Source organism: Ostrinia nubilalis, chromosome 23 (assembly GCF_963855985.1).
Source record: "Ostrinia nubilalis chromosome 23, ilOstNubi1.1, whole genome shotgun sequence".
Classification (NCBI taxonomy): domain Eukaryota; kingdom Metazoa; phylum Arthropoda; class Insecta; order Lepidoptera; family Crambidae; genus Ostrinia; species Ostrinia nubilalis.
In genome coordinates this window covers 9,451,774-9,470,557 of record NC_087110.1, presented here as the reverse complement: position 1 = coordinate 9,470,557, position 18,784 = coordinate 9,451,774, and the positions used below count along the sequence as shown (strand labels likewise).

General features: G+C 39.4%; 1 protein-coding gene across 1 annotated transcript; it reads left to right on the top strand.

Moving 5' to 3' along the window:
- Positions 1 to 907: 907 nt before the first annotated feature.
- Positions 908 to 17,062, top strand: LOC135083450 (alpha-N-acetylgalactosaminidase-like). Its single transcript, XM_063978191.1, has 7 exons — positions 908 to 1,076; positions 1,750 to 1,847; positions 2,761 to 2,922; positions 5,126 to 5,320; positions 5,796 to 5,960; positions 16,338 to 16,410; positions 16,513 to 17,062. The coding sequence occupies exons 1-7, from the start codon at positions 929 to 931 to the stop codon at positions 16,542 to 16,544; spliced, it is 873 nt and encodes a 290-aa protein (XP_063834261.1). The 5' UTR covers positions 908 to 928; the 3' UTR covers positions 16,545 to 17,062.
- Positions 17,063 to 18,784: the final 1,722 nt, after the last annotated feature.

The following is an 18,784-nucleotide window of genomic DNA, read 5'->3' as shown; positions in this document are numbered from 1 at the left end:
ATGAAAACGGTAGACTGGTCGCAGATAAGAAGCGGTTTCCACGGGGGATGAAATTTATCGCTGATTATGTTAGTATGATGATGATTTCTTGTTCTGTTACTCAAGCATTCTTGTTTCGCACCAGTATTGATTTTGATCAAAAAGTTATTGAGTATCTTAGGCCTATAGACATTTATTTCATTAAAATAGTCTAACGTCTGTCTTCAAAACTTTATAAATAAGCAAACTTTATATGGCTGTATTAGTAAATAACTAATCTATACTCTAAAGCCTGGTCCGTGAGCACGTAGAATTTTGTCCAGTGACCCCAAGCTACCCATCCTTATCGCTCGCGCATAATCATATTGCTGTCGCGTAGACTAATTTTGTTTTTCTTTGTACTTACTTTTTTCCTTGTACAGATTTAAGACGTTTAAATAAGATATTTTTATTTCATCATTCATTTTCCAAAAATAGCATGGGCTCAGACTTTCAAACAAAAGATTATATTTCACTGTGTTTTTTCATACCAAAAATAAGATAAGCAGTTATTAGTCCTAATACGACTGTATTAGCCATTTGTCCAATAAGAAAATGACTTGACACTTCAAAATTTCAATAATACTGTTTTAGACTACGCGCAGACCATCGATTTTTAGTTGGCCGATAGTTGTGCCCGATTTTAAATTGTATGAAGAATCGGCCAAATCAAATCGCTGTAATGTGTGCACTTCCATACATGCCCATTGCCCATACTGATCAACTGCCCGACTACAACTATCGGCCGACGAAAAATCCATAGTCTGCGCCCAGGCTATCATGGCTTGTGAATAAGGTACATGGCAGCAATCCCGTCAGTAATAATAATTCGGACACTTTTAATTTAATTACAACCTAGCATAATTAAATCTTAATATTTCAGATTCACGCACGCGGTCTAAAATTCGGCATGTACACCAACGTGGCTGCTGTCACGTGCATGCAATACCCTGGTTCCTTCGGCCACTTCAGGACCGATGCCAAGACCTTTGCGGACTGGGGAGTCGATTACCTGAAGGTGGACGGATGCTTCGTTGGAGAAGATGTCCTGAATAAAGGTATGTGGTAGCAGACTGGTTTGATGGTGGTGTTTGCCTATATAGAAATGCAAAAACAACAGTGATGTTAAATTCAGTTTGTCACTCGTAAACAATAATGTCTATGTATCATGTATTTTTTTTTTATTATGATATTTTGTTTCTTATTTTAGTTTTTACCTGATTTCGCCAGAAAGAGGGTTATGTTTTCTGTAATATAATTTGGAGAGGGCTATGCTTGGTGTTTCTTTGCGAGATCGAATCAGAAATGAGGAAATCCGTAAACGAACTAAAGTCGCTGACATAGCGCGACGGATTAGCAAGCTGAAGTGGCAATGGGCAGGGCACATAGTACGCAGAACTGACGGCCGATGGGGCAGCAAGGTTCTGGAGTGGAGGCCACGTACCGGAAGGCGCAGCGTGGGACGTCCACCTACAAGGTGGACCGACGACATCGTAAAGGTAGCAGGGAAGCGCTGGACGCAGGCCGCTACCAATCGATCAACGTGGAAAGCATTAGGGGAGGCCTATGTTCAGCAGTGGACGTCCTATGGCTGACATGATGATGATGATGATGAATATAATTTAGATGTGTGTTTTTAATTATTTTTCCTATTTAAGTTTGTAGCTTTAGGAAAAATATTGTAACGGACTTAGCTTGGCAACATTTTATTTATTCCATTTGTTTTTACAGCATATATCAAGCTTGGCAGCCAATTGAACGACACGGGCAGACCGATGGTGTATTCCTGTAGCTGGCCATACTATATCCAGTACATTCACTCCAAAGTGGTAAATATTTATATTTAAGTCTAATATTTATTTGTCTAATTTATGTAGCACACTGTTATTACTACTAAGGTATAAATGTTATATGACGCTATTTCAAAACCTGTGTCTTGGGTATTTTTAGAGATATTATTAAAAGCACTGGCTAATTTGATAATGTCAAGGCTAAAGTGCGAGATATGAAGAAACGAATATCTGTGTGCTTAGTGATTAGTGCGAGTTTACATTAAACGTCATCTCCACAGAGTAGAGACTGCGTAAAAATAGCATGATAGAATGCCAGATACTTTTAAGGACTTCATAGATTCTTCATAGATTTTTTGACGCACTCGCTAGCTAGCGGTAGCCCTAATAAGCTCAAAGTTGCACAGCGTTCTATGAAGAGGGCTACGCTCGGTGTTGCTTTACGAGATCGAATCAGAAATGAGGAGATCCGTAAACGAACTAAAGTCGCTGACATAGCCCGACGGATTAGCAAGCTGAAGTGGCAATGGGCAGGGCACATAGTACGCAGAACTGACGGCCGATGGGGCAGCAAGGTTCTGGAGTGGAGGTCACGTGGCGGAAAACGCAGCGTGTGACGTCCACCCACAAGGTGGACCGATAACCAGACGATATAATAGTTTCCGAGTTTCTTGCGCTGCTTCTTCTCAGCACTGGCCCATTTATTGTCCTGAAGCAGTGGTAGGGTTAATACTGGGACGTGTAAAAGTGCTTTTTAAAGCCTACTTACAGAAATAAATGAGTTTTACTGAGTTTTTTACTGAGTTTTTTACCGAGTTTTTATATGGAAATCATTGGGGGAGGTTTATGTTCAGCAGTGGACGTCCTGTAGCTGAAATTATGATGACTAACATTTTCAATGTATCGCTGTTGGTTTCTTTAAATAAATAATGAAAATTAATTCCTTTTCCAGCCAGACTTCGAAGCGATATCCCAGCATTGCAACATGTGGCGTAACTACCACGACGTGCAGCTGTACTGGCCGGCTCTGAAGATGATCTTCAAGCACTTCGAGGACGAATACGAAGAGCTGAGCCGACACCACGGGCCAGGGAAATGGAACGACCCGGATATGGTAAGATTGTGGTAAAGCCTGGTCCGTGAGCACGTAGAATTTTGTCCAATGACCCCAAGCTACCCATCCTTATCGCTCGCGCGTAATTATGTTGCTGTCGCGCTCGCACACTCACTGCGGGCGCCCGTCGCACAGTCGCGACAGCAATATAATTACGCGCGAGCGATAAGGATGGGTAGCTTGCGGTCATTGGACAAAATTCTACGTGCTCACGGACCAGACTATAGTCAATAAGACTTAGAACAAGCCTTACTATTACGCCAAAGCGAACAGAAATCTGCCACCACTGGGATGCGAAGACGAATTTGTAGTGTTGAGCAAGTAAACATCATGGGCCGGAAAGATGGAACGATCCTGATATGGTAATATTCATCAGCATCTTTTCAGTCACAGGACGTCCACTGCTGAACATAGGCCTCCCACAATGATAATGGTAAGGCCGAAGGTGGAAGCGAGCTTCACCCAGAATCCTCAACCACGGAGGAACTGGCTATCTTACAGGAACATAACAATGCTGTTAACATTGTGGTTATCGCAACAGACTTGATAAGATGGTGGTAGCTATCCAGGCTTAGAACAAGAACCCATATTGGGAATCGAACCCGAGACCTCTAAAATCTGAAGCAGGTGGTCTTACCATTAGACCACAGGCGGTTAAACTATCCTGGTACATTGCAACATGTGGCGTAACTACCACGACGTGCAGCTGTACTGGCCGGCTCTGAAGATGATCTTCAAGCACTTCGAGGACGAATACGAAGAGCTGAGCCGACACCATGGGCCGGGGAGATGGAACGACCCGGATATGGTAAGATTGTGGTAAAGCCTGGTCCGTGAGCACGTAGAATTTTGTCCAATGACCCCAAGCTACCCATCCTTATCGCTCGCGCGTAATTATGTTGCTGTCGCGCTCGCACACTCACTGCGGGCGCCCGTCGCACAGTCGCGACAGCAATATAATTACGCGCGAGCGATAAAGATGGGTAGCTTGCGGTCATTGGACAAAATTCTACGTGCTCACAGACCAGGCTTTAGCTAGCCGAACGGACTTAGAACAAGCCCTACCACTAGCCAAACCGAACAGAAATCTGCCCCCATTGGGAAGACAAATTCGAAGTGCTGAGCTGTGCTGTGCTGAGAAATGGAACGGTCCTGGATATGGTAAGGTTCATTATCACCATCATTCCAGCCACAGGACGTCCACTGCTGAACATAGGCCTCCCACAATGGTTCGTTTATTTCAGCCAAATGATGTCCACTGCTGGACAAAGGCCTCCCCTAAGGATTTCCACAATGACCGGTTCTGTGCTGCCCGAATCCAGGCACTTCCCGCGACCTTCACCAGATCGTCGGTACACCTAGTGGGGGGCCTGCCCATTCTACGTTATGGTATTTATTTTCCTCAATGAGGAAACTGTGCATCTCACTTTCACCCGGAATACTCAATTTCACTGGCTGTATTGCCAATGCCAATGAACACAATGCTGTTGACATTGTGCTTATGGCGACAGACTTGGTAAGATGGTGGTAGCTATCCAGGCGGACTTAGAACAAGTCCTATCCAAACAGAACAGAAAAAATTGTCCCCACTGGGAATGGAACCCAGAACCTCTGGGTCTGAAGCAGGTGGTCTTACCACTAGACTACAGAGGCGGTAAGATAAAGAAAAAAAATGTATATCCCGATACTCTGTAGTATGCTAAACCTAATCAACAATCTACTAAACAAACCGATTAGGTTTCTGTGGTATAGGATAGGAGTGCGGGATGGGTGACATGACATAACAGACCTGTCACGGCCATTCGCTGTACTAGTGTTTAAGAATAGAATAGAATAGAATAGAATTTCTTTATTGCGGTAAATGTGGTACAAAGTAGTGATAAACAATGAATGTTCGTTTCACACATCTAACCAACGACAATTGGCATGCAACATACAGTGAAACAGAAAGCACACAATTATGTCCAAATAAATAAGTCTCTAAGACTATAAAAATTCAACTAAAATAATTAATTAATTAACAATGATGATATTATACATTCAATAATAATAAACAAAATACATTTCGATAAAAAAAAATATAATAGAAAAACAGTGTCAATTTCTTTAAAATTTGCAATTAATAGTCATCAACTGTCCATAAAAAGTTTGTATGGACAGTTGATGACAGTGTAAAAGAACGTTACATACTCATACTTTTCAGCTAATATTCGGCACAGACACACTAACAGAGAGTCAAAGCCGGGTGCAGATAGCAGTATACGTGATGCTCTCCGCTCCCTTACTGCTCAGCTGTGATATGACCAAAATAACGGCATACGAGAAGAAACTGCTCCAGAATCTCGACCTTATGGCGGTGGGACAAGACCCATTGGGCGTCATGGCTAGGCCGCATAAGGTGAGTTGATACTTTTTAAATTATTTATTGTTATTTTTGTTATAAGTGAACAGAAAGGGTGAAATATCGTCAACATGAATATAAGTCAATTGAAAATTTGATATCTAATAAAAATGTCTTTTAATTTGTAAAAAATTGTTAAAGTGTTAGATAGTCACAATTGGCCTACGAATTCTTACAAAAACCGTCATTATTGTGACCTTAAATGATACTATTCGTAAATGAATAATTGTTATTTTTTGAGACCGAGGAAAAAACATAGTGTAGTTTTTAAATCAGTTTTAATAAGGATGCGAGCAAAAGCCATTCTTATAATTATGTTAACAACCTTCCTTTAGCTGTCGCCTAAAACAATTTGTGTAGTTTTTAAATTAAAAATCCTTTATAACTTTTTGTTTTGTTATATCTTATTTATTGTAAGAGCTCTGGGTTTTGTAACAAAATTAAAATAAATAAATGACAATTTTAATTTCAGCTGCAAGAAAGCGTAACTTTATGGGTAAAGCGCCATCTACCGATGAAAGGAAACAAGTTCCATAGCTACTCATTCGCTATAGTCAATGTGGATAGTCAACCTCATTTGATTTATTTCTTCCCCAAGATATATGGCACGGATTCTAAAGATGGTTATACAGTGATGGTAAGTCTTTAGGTAGTTTTTAATTTGCTGCTTGAATCAATTTTAATAGCTTTTGAGTCTGTGAGCTGAGGGGGGAGTTCGTTTTGGGCAGCCTTCGGGAGTGGACGTGCGCAACACGTGCGCTCCAGACGGTCCGACCCTAAAAGGCACTTAAAAAAAAGCCCTATGGCGTTTGACGCCGACGTGACGGTGAAACCCAAATGTTCTAACAGTGAGAATTACCCGAAATCATAGTCGCGATTAACTATTAACATAGTCAGCTGTGTAAAAATTAGTGGTATTTTTGAGTGAGAAAAACTGTAGGTGAGAGAAAAGCTTCGAGTAGGTACACAGTGACCAGCACAGCGCCTAAGCTAAAAGCCTAGAAAACTAATCCGACGAAACCCGGTGAGATCTTTCCTTATGAAAATGAAAATGAAAATGAAAATGAAATTTATTTAGTCCAAAAATATTACAGTACATGATCTGGTTACTGTTACATTCAGAATAAAAACGGATTACAATTTATACAGTAAGTATGTACTAACAGCATCACTGGACTCCACACTAGGATTCCCTGTGTCGTGGAGACCAGTCTTCCCATTGAAGTTTCGAGATAAAGTGCGTGCATTACTTTGTATATATTTTGAAAATGTTTAACTAACTTGAAAAAAATCGAACTGCCTAAGGCAGGAATTGAACCCACGAATATTTATAATTTTCAAATAAGTTTGAGATGCGACTCTTATCGTTAGAAATTAAATAACTTTGTATGTGTGAGGTGTGTGTGTGTGTGTGTGTGTGTGTGTGTGTGTGTGTGTGTGTGTGTGTGAGTGAGTGAGTGCGTGTGTGTGTGTGAGCGCTAGTGGCAGGATATATACATATTTACCGCATTTAGATGAGAGTTTGGAGTAAGGTTTCCGTATCATTATAATTTTGGCATTGTAGCCATTTAAATACCATCGTTTTGCAACCTGTTCTGGTCATATTTATAATACTTTTATCTATCTTGTATACCTGAGTGTAAAGATATGGACCCATAAAGCTTAAAGATCTGCGAGCAAAAGCAGTTTTTATACTGGGTAGTTCCCACTTAAGTGATCTGTACGAGGTGCGTGCCGCATTGCCAGCTTGCCTGTGAAAGAATACAATCGTAGCAGATATGTACAGTTGACGAACGCTGAGAAGCTGGCATTCAGCATAGAGATTAATTGTTGAGTAGCGCCTAGGTCGACGGTAGGCTATTTTCAAGATTGACCGTTGAATGCGTTCGAGTTTGAGTAAATGTGTTTTACAGGCTACGCCCCATACTATTATACAGTAGTTTATCGTCGACTGGCACAAACTGAGATAAATCATCCTTATCAAGTCCAAGTCCGCGACAGAGCTAAGTTTTTTAAAAATATGCATAAGTTTCTTTAATCTCTTTGAAACTGCTTCTACTTGTGCTAGCCAGGTGAATTTATGGTCAATTAATATACCTAAGTATTTTATTGCTTCTACTTGTTCAAGATTTTCACAGTTGCACCCAGAGTGGTCTATATTTTGGCAAGAGTGGAGTTTGAGCGCTAGAGACTCTATAGGTGCAGTTTTATTGGTTATCCTGAAAGAAACGTACTTAGTCTTACTAGCATTGGCAGTAAGTAGATTATTTTTAAGCCACAAGCTAACAGTGTTTATTCCTGTTTGAGCCACATGACCGACTTGACTCCAAGAGTTTGCATGGAAGATGATAGCTGTGTCATCAGCAAAAGTAAATATTCTGGCGTTCGGTATTTTCATAGAGCACAGTAGAGGTGGGCGCCGATATACAATTGGCCGGCGGCGGCGCGCCGACTTTTTGACCTCGGCGGCGGCGGCGTCGGCGGCGTGACCTTGTTTGACCTTTGTTCATTAGGTTTTTTTTTAAATCTGCTTTTTTAGTATCTGTCATTAAGACTAATCAGGTGATTTGCGGTTGGTTGGGGTTTGAGCCACTACAGCAGTGGTAAACCCTAGTAAATTAGCTCTCTTGATCATAGATACTTTGATATTTGGATAGCGGGTTTGGCTGACATCATGTTCTCGTGTATTTCTTAAAGGCGAGCGTACCAGTGTGCCGATAAAAGTACCCTTAACATGTATTTTTGAGCTCTTTGGAGGCACATAGTTAATGTTGGATTAGCTGACTGTCGGTGGAATATTATATTCAGTTCTGTTTTATTTATAATTATGGTCTTTCCATGTCATCCTACGGTCCAGGATTTTAATGCAGGTTGACTGCAGCAATGTGTCGAGGTCTAGATTGGCCGGAGGATAAGTTTCACATCTTAAATGATAATATGGTGAGACTTCGGGGCTTGATTACATGCGCCACTTGGTCAGCCATCATTAGAATCCATCAGGAGGTAGTAGAAGTGTGCTAGAAGGTACTTTTTAATTTCATAGAATAGTCCTATATGATAAACCCAGCAGAAGCCGCAGCGAAAGCAGACGTACAGGATTCTTTCTTTTCCAAACATTGTACTGATTATGGTTGGTATGGTTTCTGCCAAAGTTTATGTTCGGGATTACTATATTACATGGGTCATACTTAGGCAAGGGAATAAACGAGCAAGAATGATCCTTTTCCATAATTTTAACAATACAAATGTCAGATTAATTGAGCGATAAGAGAATTCGTTAGGCGACTTGCCAGCTTTATGGATCATTTCCAAAGTTAAGAGACTTGCGAGGTTCTCACTCAGTGTGGTCATTGTCAAGACCATGGACTTCATGGTGATCAGATCAAATGCAAGTGCTTTACGAGGGTCCATTTTGGCTATTTCTTTAGCTAAGCCATCTCTCTTAGCGTTAGTTCTTTCGTTTCAGCCGAAAGACGTCCTGCGCCGCTCGCATCCAGGCACTTTCTGCGACCTTTCCCAAATCGTCGGTCCATCTAGTGGAGGCCTGCCCACGCTACGTCTTCCGGCTCGTAGTCGCCACTCAAGAACTTTACTGCCCGAGCGGCCATCAGCTCTTCGAGATATGTGCCCCGCCCACTGCCACTTGATTTTAGCTATTCTGTGGGCTATGTCAGTCACTTTGTCCTCCTGCGTCTTTCGCCCTCAATTAGCGTAGTAGGAATCAATCTTCTACTTTGAACTTGAAGAGGGTAAGCGGAAACATGGCGGTCAACTCCTCAGATTACAAAAGTACAAAAATGACCAGAAGCAGCATACGAAAAGATGCAAAATGGGCCCTCTCAAATCACAATGGGAAGGTTTGGCAGCACAGCACCTAGAATGGCGGGAGATTGTGTTGTGTAGAGGCGAGTCCGCGAATTTAAAGAGCAGCGCACAAATAACTGAATTCGACGCAAAACGCGATGATGTAAATCCCGTCCATCTGCCGCCATTCACTATAATTATGTTGGCGGCGGGTACTCTCAATGTGCGAGGAGTTTGCCGCGAAGATGGGCTATGTAAGCCATCTTCGGGCGCACCAGCGCCGCTAAGATAGCCAAGTCACCATGACCGAAATCGGTCGGATGAATCATCGTCATCAGTAGGAATCAAAGGCAGGCATAGCTGCAAGTCTCGGATCAAGTCCAATGCTTGATCTTATTTTTTTGATTGAATTATGGATTTTTTGGATTATCCGTGTCAATGGGTTTAAATAAACCGGTTTGTCATGTAGCAAAGGTCTGAGATTTTTCTTGTCAGTTTGCACTCATGTATTACCGGACCTTATAAGCGGAGAACACTTTGAGGGAGGTACTTTGTTGCCTTCCAGAGGTTGTGGTTCCCATTTGCATTCCGAGACATATTTGCCAATCTCTGTGTGAGTGATTCGCTTAAAGTATAGTCCAATAGTGTGGGTTGTCTGCCAGACGAAGGCGGGTATTTTTTTCTTGACAGCAAGAGGGACCGGCGCCTCTCGCGATCAAATTATTTACTAGACCAAGCAGCAACTGGAATAATGTACTTAATTAACTGTTACTACTGCGAAAAAAATATGCCAACCACATAATTTACATTAACTCAAGACAGTCAGGCCGCGCTGAAGCGCTGATGGCCTTAAACTCCAACTTAATCACCTCAAAGTTGGTAGAAAACTGCATGAGCCGACTGAATACCCTAGGAGAACGTAACAGAGTAACGCTGAGATGGGTTCCAGGCCCAGGTCACGTGGGAATCGTGGGCAATGAAAATGCCGACGAACTGGCCAGAGCGGGAGCGGAGGGAACACAATATGGTCCAGAACCCTTTTGTGGCATTCCCAAAAGTCTCGCTTGAATGACCCTGGAGAATATCTATTGAAACAAATCCTTTAAGGCATGGTCAGACACGCCAGGATTAACTCATTCCAAAGCTCTTATAAAAGCCTATGACCCAAAATGCTCTAAGCAGATCATAGGACTGAGTAGGATCAAAATGCACATCTTAGTTCGAGCCCTCACTGGACACTGCAGCTTAAACAAGCACTTGTCCATTATGGGACTGTCCGAATCAAGAACGTGCAGGATGTGCCAAGAGGCAGATGAAACGCCACTACACATTCTCACATTTCTCACGGACTGCGGACCTTTGATGCGCAAGCGGAGCTTACACCTGGGCAAACACATCCTAAGCCCACAAGATGTAAAACATATCGCCCCCCAAAACATACTGCAATTCCTAATGGATGCAGGACTCGGAGACGAACTGTAAGGAAAATAGCGCCGATCACAATAGATCGGTACCGGTCGCAGTGATACTAGGACTTTATTGAACTAGAATAGACGCTCAACTCAATAAAGAAATAGTTCTTCTGCGTTCGAAACACAAATTAGTACAGTATAGAAGAGGAATAAATTGCAAATAGTTGGTACAGTATCAGTATCGGCGCGCCGACAGCTGGTCGTCGGCGGCGGCGGCGTGAAAAAATTCGCGGCGGCGGCGGCGCGCCGGCGTGGCGCCCACCTCTAGAGCACAGGTCATTTATGTATATTAAAAATAACGATGGACCCAGCACACTTCCCTGGGGCACACCAAACCTAATATCTGTGTAATCACTAGGATGGTGGATCTTTCTTTCTTTATATGTAAATATTTGGTGTCAATATCTTGCCAAAAGCACTAAAGCAAACGCATAATTATGATGTAGTATTTTCATTTAAAAATATGTAACATAGATCGTAGTTTGTCAAATGAATAGCTCTAACTTTTGGTCCATAAACTTTACTTTTTTATTAATAATTTTGATACATATAGGTGTACCAGAATCTCATGGCAAATGGGGAAAATAAACTTTGTTGAGTGCAATACTGGGGAAATTGGATTAAACGATCTTGATACTGTTTAATTTTTATTTATGACTAATATTAATGAACATGAAGTACGAATGCCTACCTATACATTTTAGGTATGTGTATGACGAAAGTTGTTATACATCGGGTTTTTAACTTATGAACATGTCTTGAAAAATAAGTAAACCGTATATTACTGTAAATAATTTTATTAAGTATCATACTTATAACTTATCACTTCATTCAGAACTAGAAAACGATTCTAAGAACTCCACTTGCATTTCTTGTTCTTCAAATAGATGATCAAGTTAAAGAGGTATTAATATAATATAAATCGTTTTTCAGCATTTCAATTTCTCAAACTTGCTTGATGAAATCTTTTTCAATGTTCTTTACATAGTCATAACATTTTCACGATTCCTCTGCACCAATGCATGAAATACACCTGAAAACCCCGATAAAGCAGCTATTAGGTAAGAATAATATAAAAATAAACATAACCCTCCTTCAGTCTGACGCAGTTAGGTAATAAACTAAATGTAGGTAAGTATCAAAACATTTCACTCCAACTTACTGTCAACTCAACGACGCGCTTTAAAATCAAAGATTGACTTTGAATTATGCCTTATTTTACAATACACTTTGAAAACAATATGACTTGCTTGAGTTTTTTCGTCTTTTTCACAAAAATAACAAATAGGCATGAAGAGATTACAAAATTTCTGCAGCGGCTGACAGATCTCTTGATTTACTTTGACAGGTGACAATAAAGCCATAGACAATGGCCATATGAAAAACACACTTTTCCAATATTTTTGTTTGCCATGAGATTCTGGTACACCTATACAATTTCACATGTACTCTACATGTCTACGTGTATTCTACTTCTTGCATGTCATTATAGTAGGTATAAATAATAATTGATAACAAAGAAAGATCCCTACAAAACTTTCATCAAACACATTCTATAACAGACATCTATTGCACAAAATTTCAAAGCGCGTACCAAGAAAGGTCAACATCTGGTCGCCATAAAAAGTTTCCAAAAGCAATAAAATTTAACTTCACTATTGCACTACCATTAGTAGATGGACACTTTAAACACATTTGCCACGAAACACACAAAAAAAAAATTTTAAACAACAGAGATCCTTTGCTTTCCAAAAAAAAAAACTAATAGTCACATCTGCATGTCGTAAACCATTCAAAAGTACAACTCATAAAAAAAAGAGGTGGCCCGACTAACATTTTGTTGAAAGCAGGTTAAAAACAAAAGACTTGACGCTTTGACAATACAAAATACTATATTAACACCGTAGTCATAATTCACTAACCCTCTAGTTATAAGCCCCTTTCTACAGCTAAAAAATTAAGGCATACACTTTAAAACTACCTGGCGATGGAAAATATCGACTTTGAGAAAGAGCTTACCAATTCAATGAACCTATGTATCCCAGACTTGATCAAAAAGCGGCCAGACAAGATCTTGTACATTTTAACGAGAAAAATATACCTAGTGGTTGAAACAAAGTGAATCACCAATCAAAGAGCAGACCAGGTACCTGGAAAATCATCTAAGAAATTTTGAGCCTAAAAGAATCAGGATTTACTGCCATATTTACACATGTGTAGATAAATACTATCAGATAGAACATCAGCTTACCGGAATCGGAAAATTGAAAGAGTAACCGAATATACTACAGTTTTAAGAGACTTAAATGCACTGAGAAGTCAAGGAATTTTGCAAAGGGTCTTCATCATAGACAGAAGACTACTCCGCCTAAAAAAAACTCATTTGATAGCAAGAAAACATTGACCATTTAATAACGAAATCCTATAGGAACCACAAAATATTCAAATCGATTGCAAAAACTACGTATTCCAATAAGAAACTTCAGATCGAAAGCAATATAACCTACAGTGTACACATACAGCCCAACAAGCTCTGCTGTCGCAAGCTGCAAGCAAACCTTGTCGGAAAACGGATTTCAACCAGAAAATTTGAATCTAATAAGATTTTTTTCAATGAAAATACGTACTTACACCAAGAGCATAAAAACCCAATCCAACGAGGCAGTTAGCAATGTCTTTTGCCTCGAGAGGACAATATCATGGATATCTTGAAGACATCGGAAAATAATTTAAGTACTAAAAGAAATAAAAAGTATCCACCAAAAAAAAATCTACGAAACAGTGAAGAAATAAAAACCTAATGGAAACGATGGAAGAAACCCAATGTAACAATCACCCTGCATAAAGATCATTGAACTAAAAGAAATCATATTAGATTACACCAAGGCGAACCGTTTAATGTTAGGAAAATATGAACACGCTCCTAAAAATGCCGTTTTTAGTGGCCCGCCGTCCGCTTACCGTATCAAGCACAATCCAAGAAACGAAAGAGAGAAGACTAAATTAACCCACCATAAAAATAAATAAGAAAAGCAGCACAAGAAACACTAGGTATGGAAAAATAATGTCAAAAGACAGCGAAAAAGACGACAAAAACCCAGAACCGCATATATCGACTGAATAGTCAAAAGTGCAAACAAATCAAATAATCGAAGAGAGAAGATTTATTTAGCCCAAGACAAAAAAAAATAAGAAATATTCGACTCAGGGAAAACAGACAACAAAGAAGACGACAAAAACCCAAAACCACAGTTATCGCCGTAGTAATTATTAAAAAAAAAACCAAAAGTGTCAAGTTTTTCAGAGGTTGTGGATAAATGGAACTAAAATTTAAACATTTACTATCCAAGAAATAGAAAAGAGTGAACTCAATTATGACACAAAGAAATGAAGCATAAGAAATATCTGACCCGGAACATGTAAACAACGAAAACGTCAAAAACTCAGTAGGTACCTACCTAACACAGACCTCAGGAGAAAAATGAAGATAGCCTAGCAGCAATACAAGAACCAAGACATCTCACCAAAGGCCAGACCGCCCGTCTCATCACAGAAACGCTCAGTCCTACCAACTATATCAAGAAAAGTAGCATAAACTTGGAAAAACAATGAAGCTAGTCTTGTAGCAGTAGAACTAAGAAAAACCAAGCCGCCTCAACAAAAACCAGACCGCCCATCGCATTGCATCAACGCTCAGTCCGACCACCAATATCAAGAAAAGAAGCATACAATCGGAAGAACAATGAAGCTAGTCTTGTAGCAGTACAAGAACTAAGAATAACCAAGCCGTCTCACTAAAAGCAAGATTAAGCTAAAGAAAAGAAATACAAGAAATGTTTTACCTGGAGGAATATATAGGCAGAAAATAAGACGATACAATTGGGAGAACAATGAAGCTAGTCCAGCAGTAGTACGAGAACAGAGAATAAACAAGCCACCTCCCACACCAAAGGCTAGACCGCCCATCTCATCGCACCACGCATTTAGTCCTTCCAACGACACTAAGAAAAGAAGTAGAAGAAATAATTAATCTGGAAGATACAGAGACGACAAAAACTTAGTACCGCAGACATCAAGAGAACAACGAGGCTAGTCTAGCAACAGTATATGAACCAAGAACAACCAAAGCCATCTCATCAAAGGCCAGACCGCCCATCTCATCGCATCAACGCTCAGTCCTATCAACGATAACCCGTCTTTACCTATTTTCCTAGACCAGGCTCAGGATGCATATCTACTTGGTTGTGGTCGACCGGTTGCGGTTTAAAAGACGCAGCGGCTAGTCGGCCGTCCTCTCCCATCCCAGAGCGTGTCTTTCCTTAAAATTGTGCCCCCTGGTATACCGGTTTGACCGGGACAGGCCTCGTCCTGGCTGGGTCGGCACTATCGTATCGTATCGTATCGTATCGTTTTGAGTCTGTGAGCTGAGGGCTTAGTGTGAGTTTACATCTAACGTAACTAGCGAGCGCGTAAAAAATATATGAAGTTCTTGAAAGTTTCCGCTAGGGGCGCTGTACAACCCGTCATACATTTAATGTCACTTTTTTACGCAGTCGTAATCGAATGCGTTTGACGTAAACTCACACTACGCCCTTCTGGTGACCATAAAGATTTGATATTCATAATCTATGGATGGATAATTTTTGTATTATTATCCCATTTTCTTCCATAAACTTCGAATTTTTGACGAATTCCAACATCTAATTAGGTACTACATGTGATATATCATTGGAAAGAAGAGAAGCTAGAGATGTTTTTAAAATCATTGGCAAACCACCTATCACCTTTATTTTTTTTTATCGAATTCAAAGTTGAATTTTGTTTTCGTGGTTTGTATTTTTATTAAACTTTGGCGGCTCGTAACTAGCTATCCAATCATTATCTGGATCTGAACTTTATTTTATTTGACTTCAGACATATTAGATATTAATATCAAATAATAAAAGCAGTTTAAAACACGCGAGAAAAAAAAATTAAGCAGTTTTTAGGTCAAAGGAGTTGTCCCAAAATGTATGGAGCCTAGGCCCACAACCTGTACACCTACCAAAAAGAAGGGCTTTTAAATGTACAACAGTTTCTTATTATTCAATTTCTTTTAAATGGCTTAGTTTATTCGCTTAAAACAAAATATTGTTAAGAAAATAGCAATACTCAACCACAAAAACCATCATGGTGGACGAATGTCATTTTGATGACATCTGTCACTTTTGACATTATGTCGTATCTTGGTGGAGAGTGACAGATGAAATCTGACAGCGACTGACGTTTAGTTAGTCTATGGTTCATCTTTTTTTTTTTATCTGACGCCATACGCCAGCTTGTGTATGCATTTAAGAATGATAATTCATGAATAGTTTTTGATTTTGAGCGGCTAAATTATATGCTAGATATAGTTATTTATATTTTTCCCTTAATCAGTAGATTTTTCTTGATTTTTGATATGGCGTACAACCTCTGGGCCGAAATTGGGACAACTCCTTTTGGAAAAAATTAAACAAAATCAAAATATCAATTTAAAAAAAAGTAGCTCACTTAGGGTCGAATGGACGAACTTGTATTCTTAAAATGACCTTACTTATACACCCACGAAGTTTGTCTAACCTTCCGCCAAACACCCTGTATAAAAAAAGCCCAGCAAGCGAATGGTCTTTGATTCTATTCCCATTTAAGCCATTTTCTCTTAGTTTGAAATAAGTTCTTAAACGAAATCTTCAAAATGAAAATTATGTTTGTTCCAGGATGTATTTTCAAGGGATTTCATAAAGAACGTAACGTTTCACGAGCCAATTGAAGTCACAGTGCCACCTGATGGTAAGACTTTTTTCTTTAAAATAGGTCACAGAATGTTATTTTTACATAATATTTATGACTTTTGACTATAAAATTTCTGATGTAAGATATTTTTTGTTTCAGATGTTATTATGTACACATTTTTCCCACTGTAAGATTTTTTTAACTGAGTATTATTTATAAAAATAGTCAAATTAATCAAATTCTGTTTTCAGAAACAATTTCTTTTGTTAAAATAAGTAAGGTAAGGCCTGTTTCATTTGATGATAAAGTCCTTTATAGCTTAACTGGAACTTATCTATCAGATGAAGTTTTACGTTTGATCTCATGTGTCCAAGACACAGAGATATCTGGAAGATAAATACCTTTATTGGTTAACGTAACGTTATTTGTCAGTTAATGATCTGAAACATTATCAAGTTTATGAAACTGGTCTATATTTTTGTCCGTCCGTCTTACCTAACTTGAAGCGATTTATTTCTACAAAAGTTTTGGAACTTTAGATCTATAACATAAGATTCAAAATCGATTGATAATCTTGTTTTGTTTAGTACTTAATAAAAGATCTTATTTAGTGTAAATAGTGCAATGAATTTGATTTTGCACGAAACTGCTCACAATACTTGTGATATTAGATAAGTATTTATTGAAAATCGTTTAATAAACTTTTATCTTTATCTTTTTGTATTATTTGAGTTTATCCCGTCCACAGGATATCTCACAGCCTGCAAATTACCTTATTTTATGCATGTAATTACTAAATATAGGTCAAGCAATACCTCTATATTCTTGCCTTTGAAATGTCATGAAACCTGACTAAAATTTAAGTTAGATCCCAATTATTAAACTGTGAAAACCGAATCAAAATCTGTTCAGCAGATTTTGCGTGTTGCGCGCACAGATACAGAAAACATTAAAATGATCATGTACAGGCCCCTCTTTCCCACTGGGCACTTTGGGCACGTGCCCAGGGCCCTTTTTCCAGATGATAAGGGCCCCCCTTAATCCTTAAATGCCCAGGGCCCCTAGTGGGTTAAAGACGGCCCTGATCATGTATACTTTCTGGTACAGTCAGAGTCAAATAGTTAGTGACGCCTAAAGTAGCCAGAAAGTTCGCAATACGTCTTTGTTACAATGAGGGTTTTCGCGATTGAAAAATCCGCCAGATGGCAATACGTAGACGCGAGGTCCTAATGCTGCATGATTGGTTATTTTTGTCATGACATTGACAGATATGTCAAAATCCACCAATCATGCAGCGTTTGGACCTTTCGCGTCTACGTATTGCCATCTGGCGGATTTTTCAATCGCGAACACCCTCATTGGAATAAGGTTGTGTTGTCAACTTTCTGGCCACTTTGGGTGTCACGAACTAATTGACGCTGACTGTATTTTAACTGTTCTTTCTCTTTTTTCAACATTTTTTTTATTGTAGTATTTACCTACAGACATTGAGCTATTCATATCAGTGCCTATAGATAAATAGCTATGTAATTAATGTTAATACAATAAAAAAACTCAAAATACCTCATTCAAGCTCCACGTTCCCAAAGGGCGATTACCTAAAGTTTTCCCCTATCCCTTTTCGCCCTCCCAAATGCCCTTCAGGTATTCCAACAAAAAATAAGGGCCTTATTCTTACGTACCTCGGATTCCACTGCGAAAATAAATTGCGATCGAAATTCCAAAACTGATTTTTTGAGACCTACATACTATGTAGGTCTCAAAAAATCAGTTTTGGAATTTCGATATGCGATATTCGATTCGATTTCGATAATTTCACTTTGCGATTAACGAGAGGTTTTGTCGCATCACTACTGCATAGACTAAAAATACGTCAATGTCAGTTGGCCATATTTGTTTACATTTTTGGTGATCTCTAAAGAATTTTAGAACATCAGGGCTTATTCCACTATATTAACTGGTGGATTTTGACATGACATTGACAGATATGTCAAAATCCACCAATCATGCAGCATTTGGACCTTCGTCTACGTATTGCCATCTGACGGATTTTTCAATCGCGAAAACCCTCATTGAGCTTATAACTTAAATAAAATAAAATGCTAATATAACGGGGATTAATGAACTTTTTAGTTCATTATTGTCAACGGGGAATAGTGGAATAAGCCAACATTAGGCCTCCCAAACCCGTCTGGCCAGCGTGGAGAGTGTAGGCCAAATCCTCCATTTGCATCTGGTAAATTAGAGGGTCGTGCTCCTGCAGTGGAGACTAATGCTAATGTTAACCTTACGTGGTTTAGCCTGTACTCTGAGGTTTAGGCAAATTTACTCATGTCTATGACAGACAGCTTCACATCACTATCGTTCAATCTCATTCGGTCCGCGCGCGCGTTCACTCTTCCATTCACTGTATCCCTGTCTCGCCTATCAG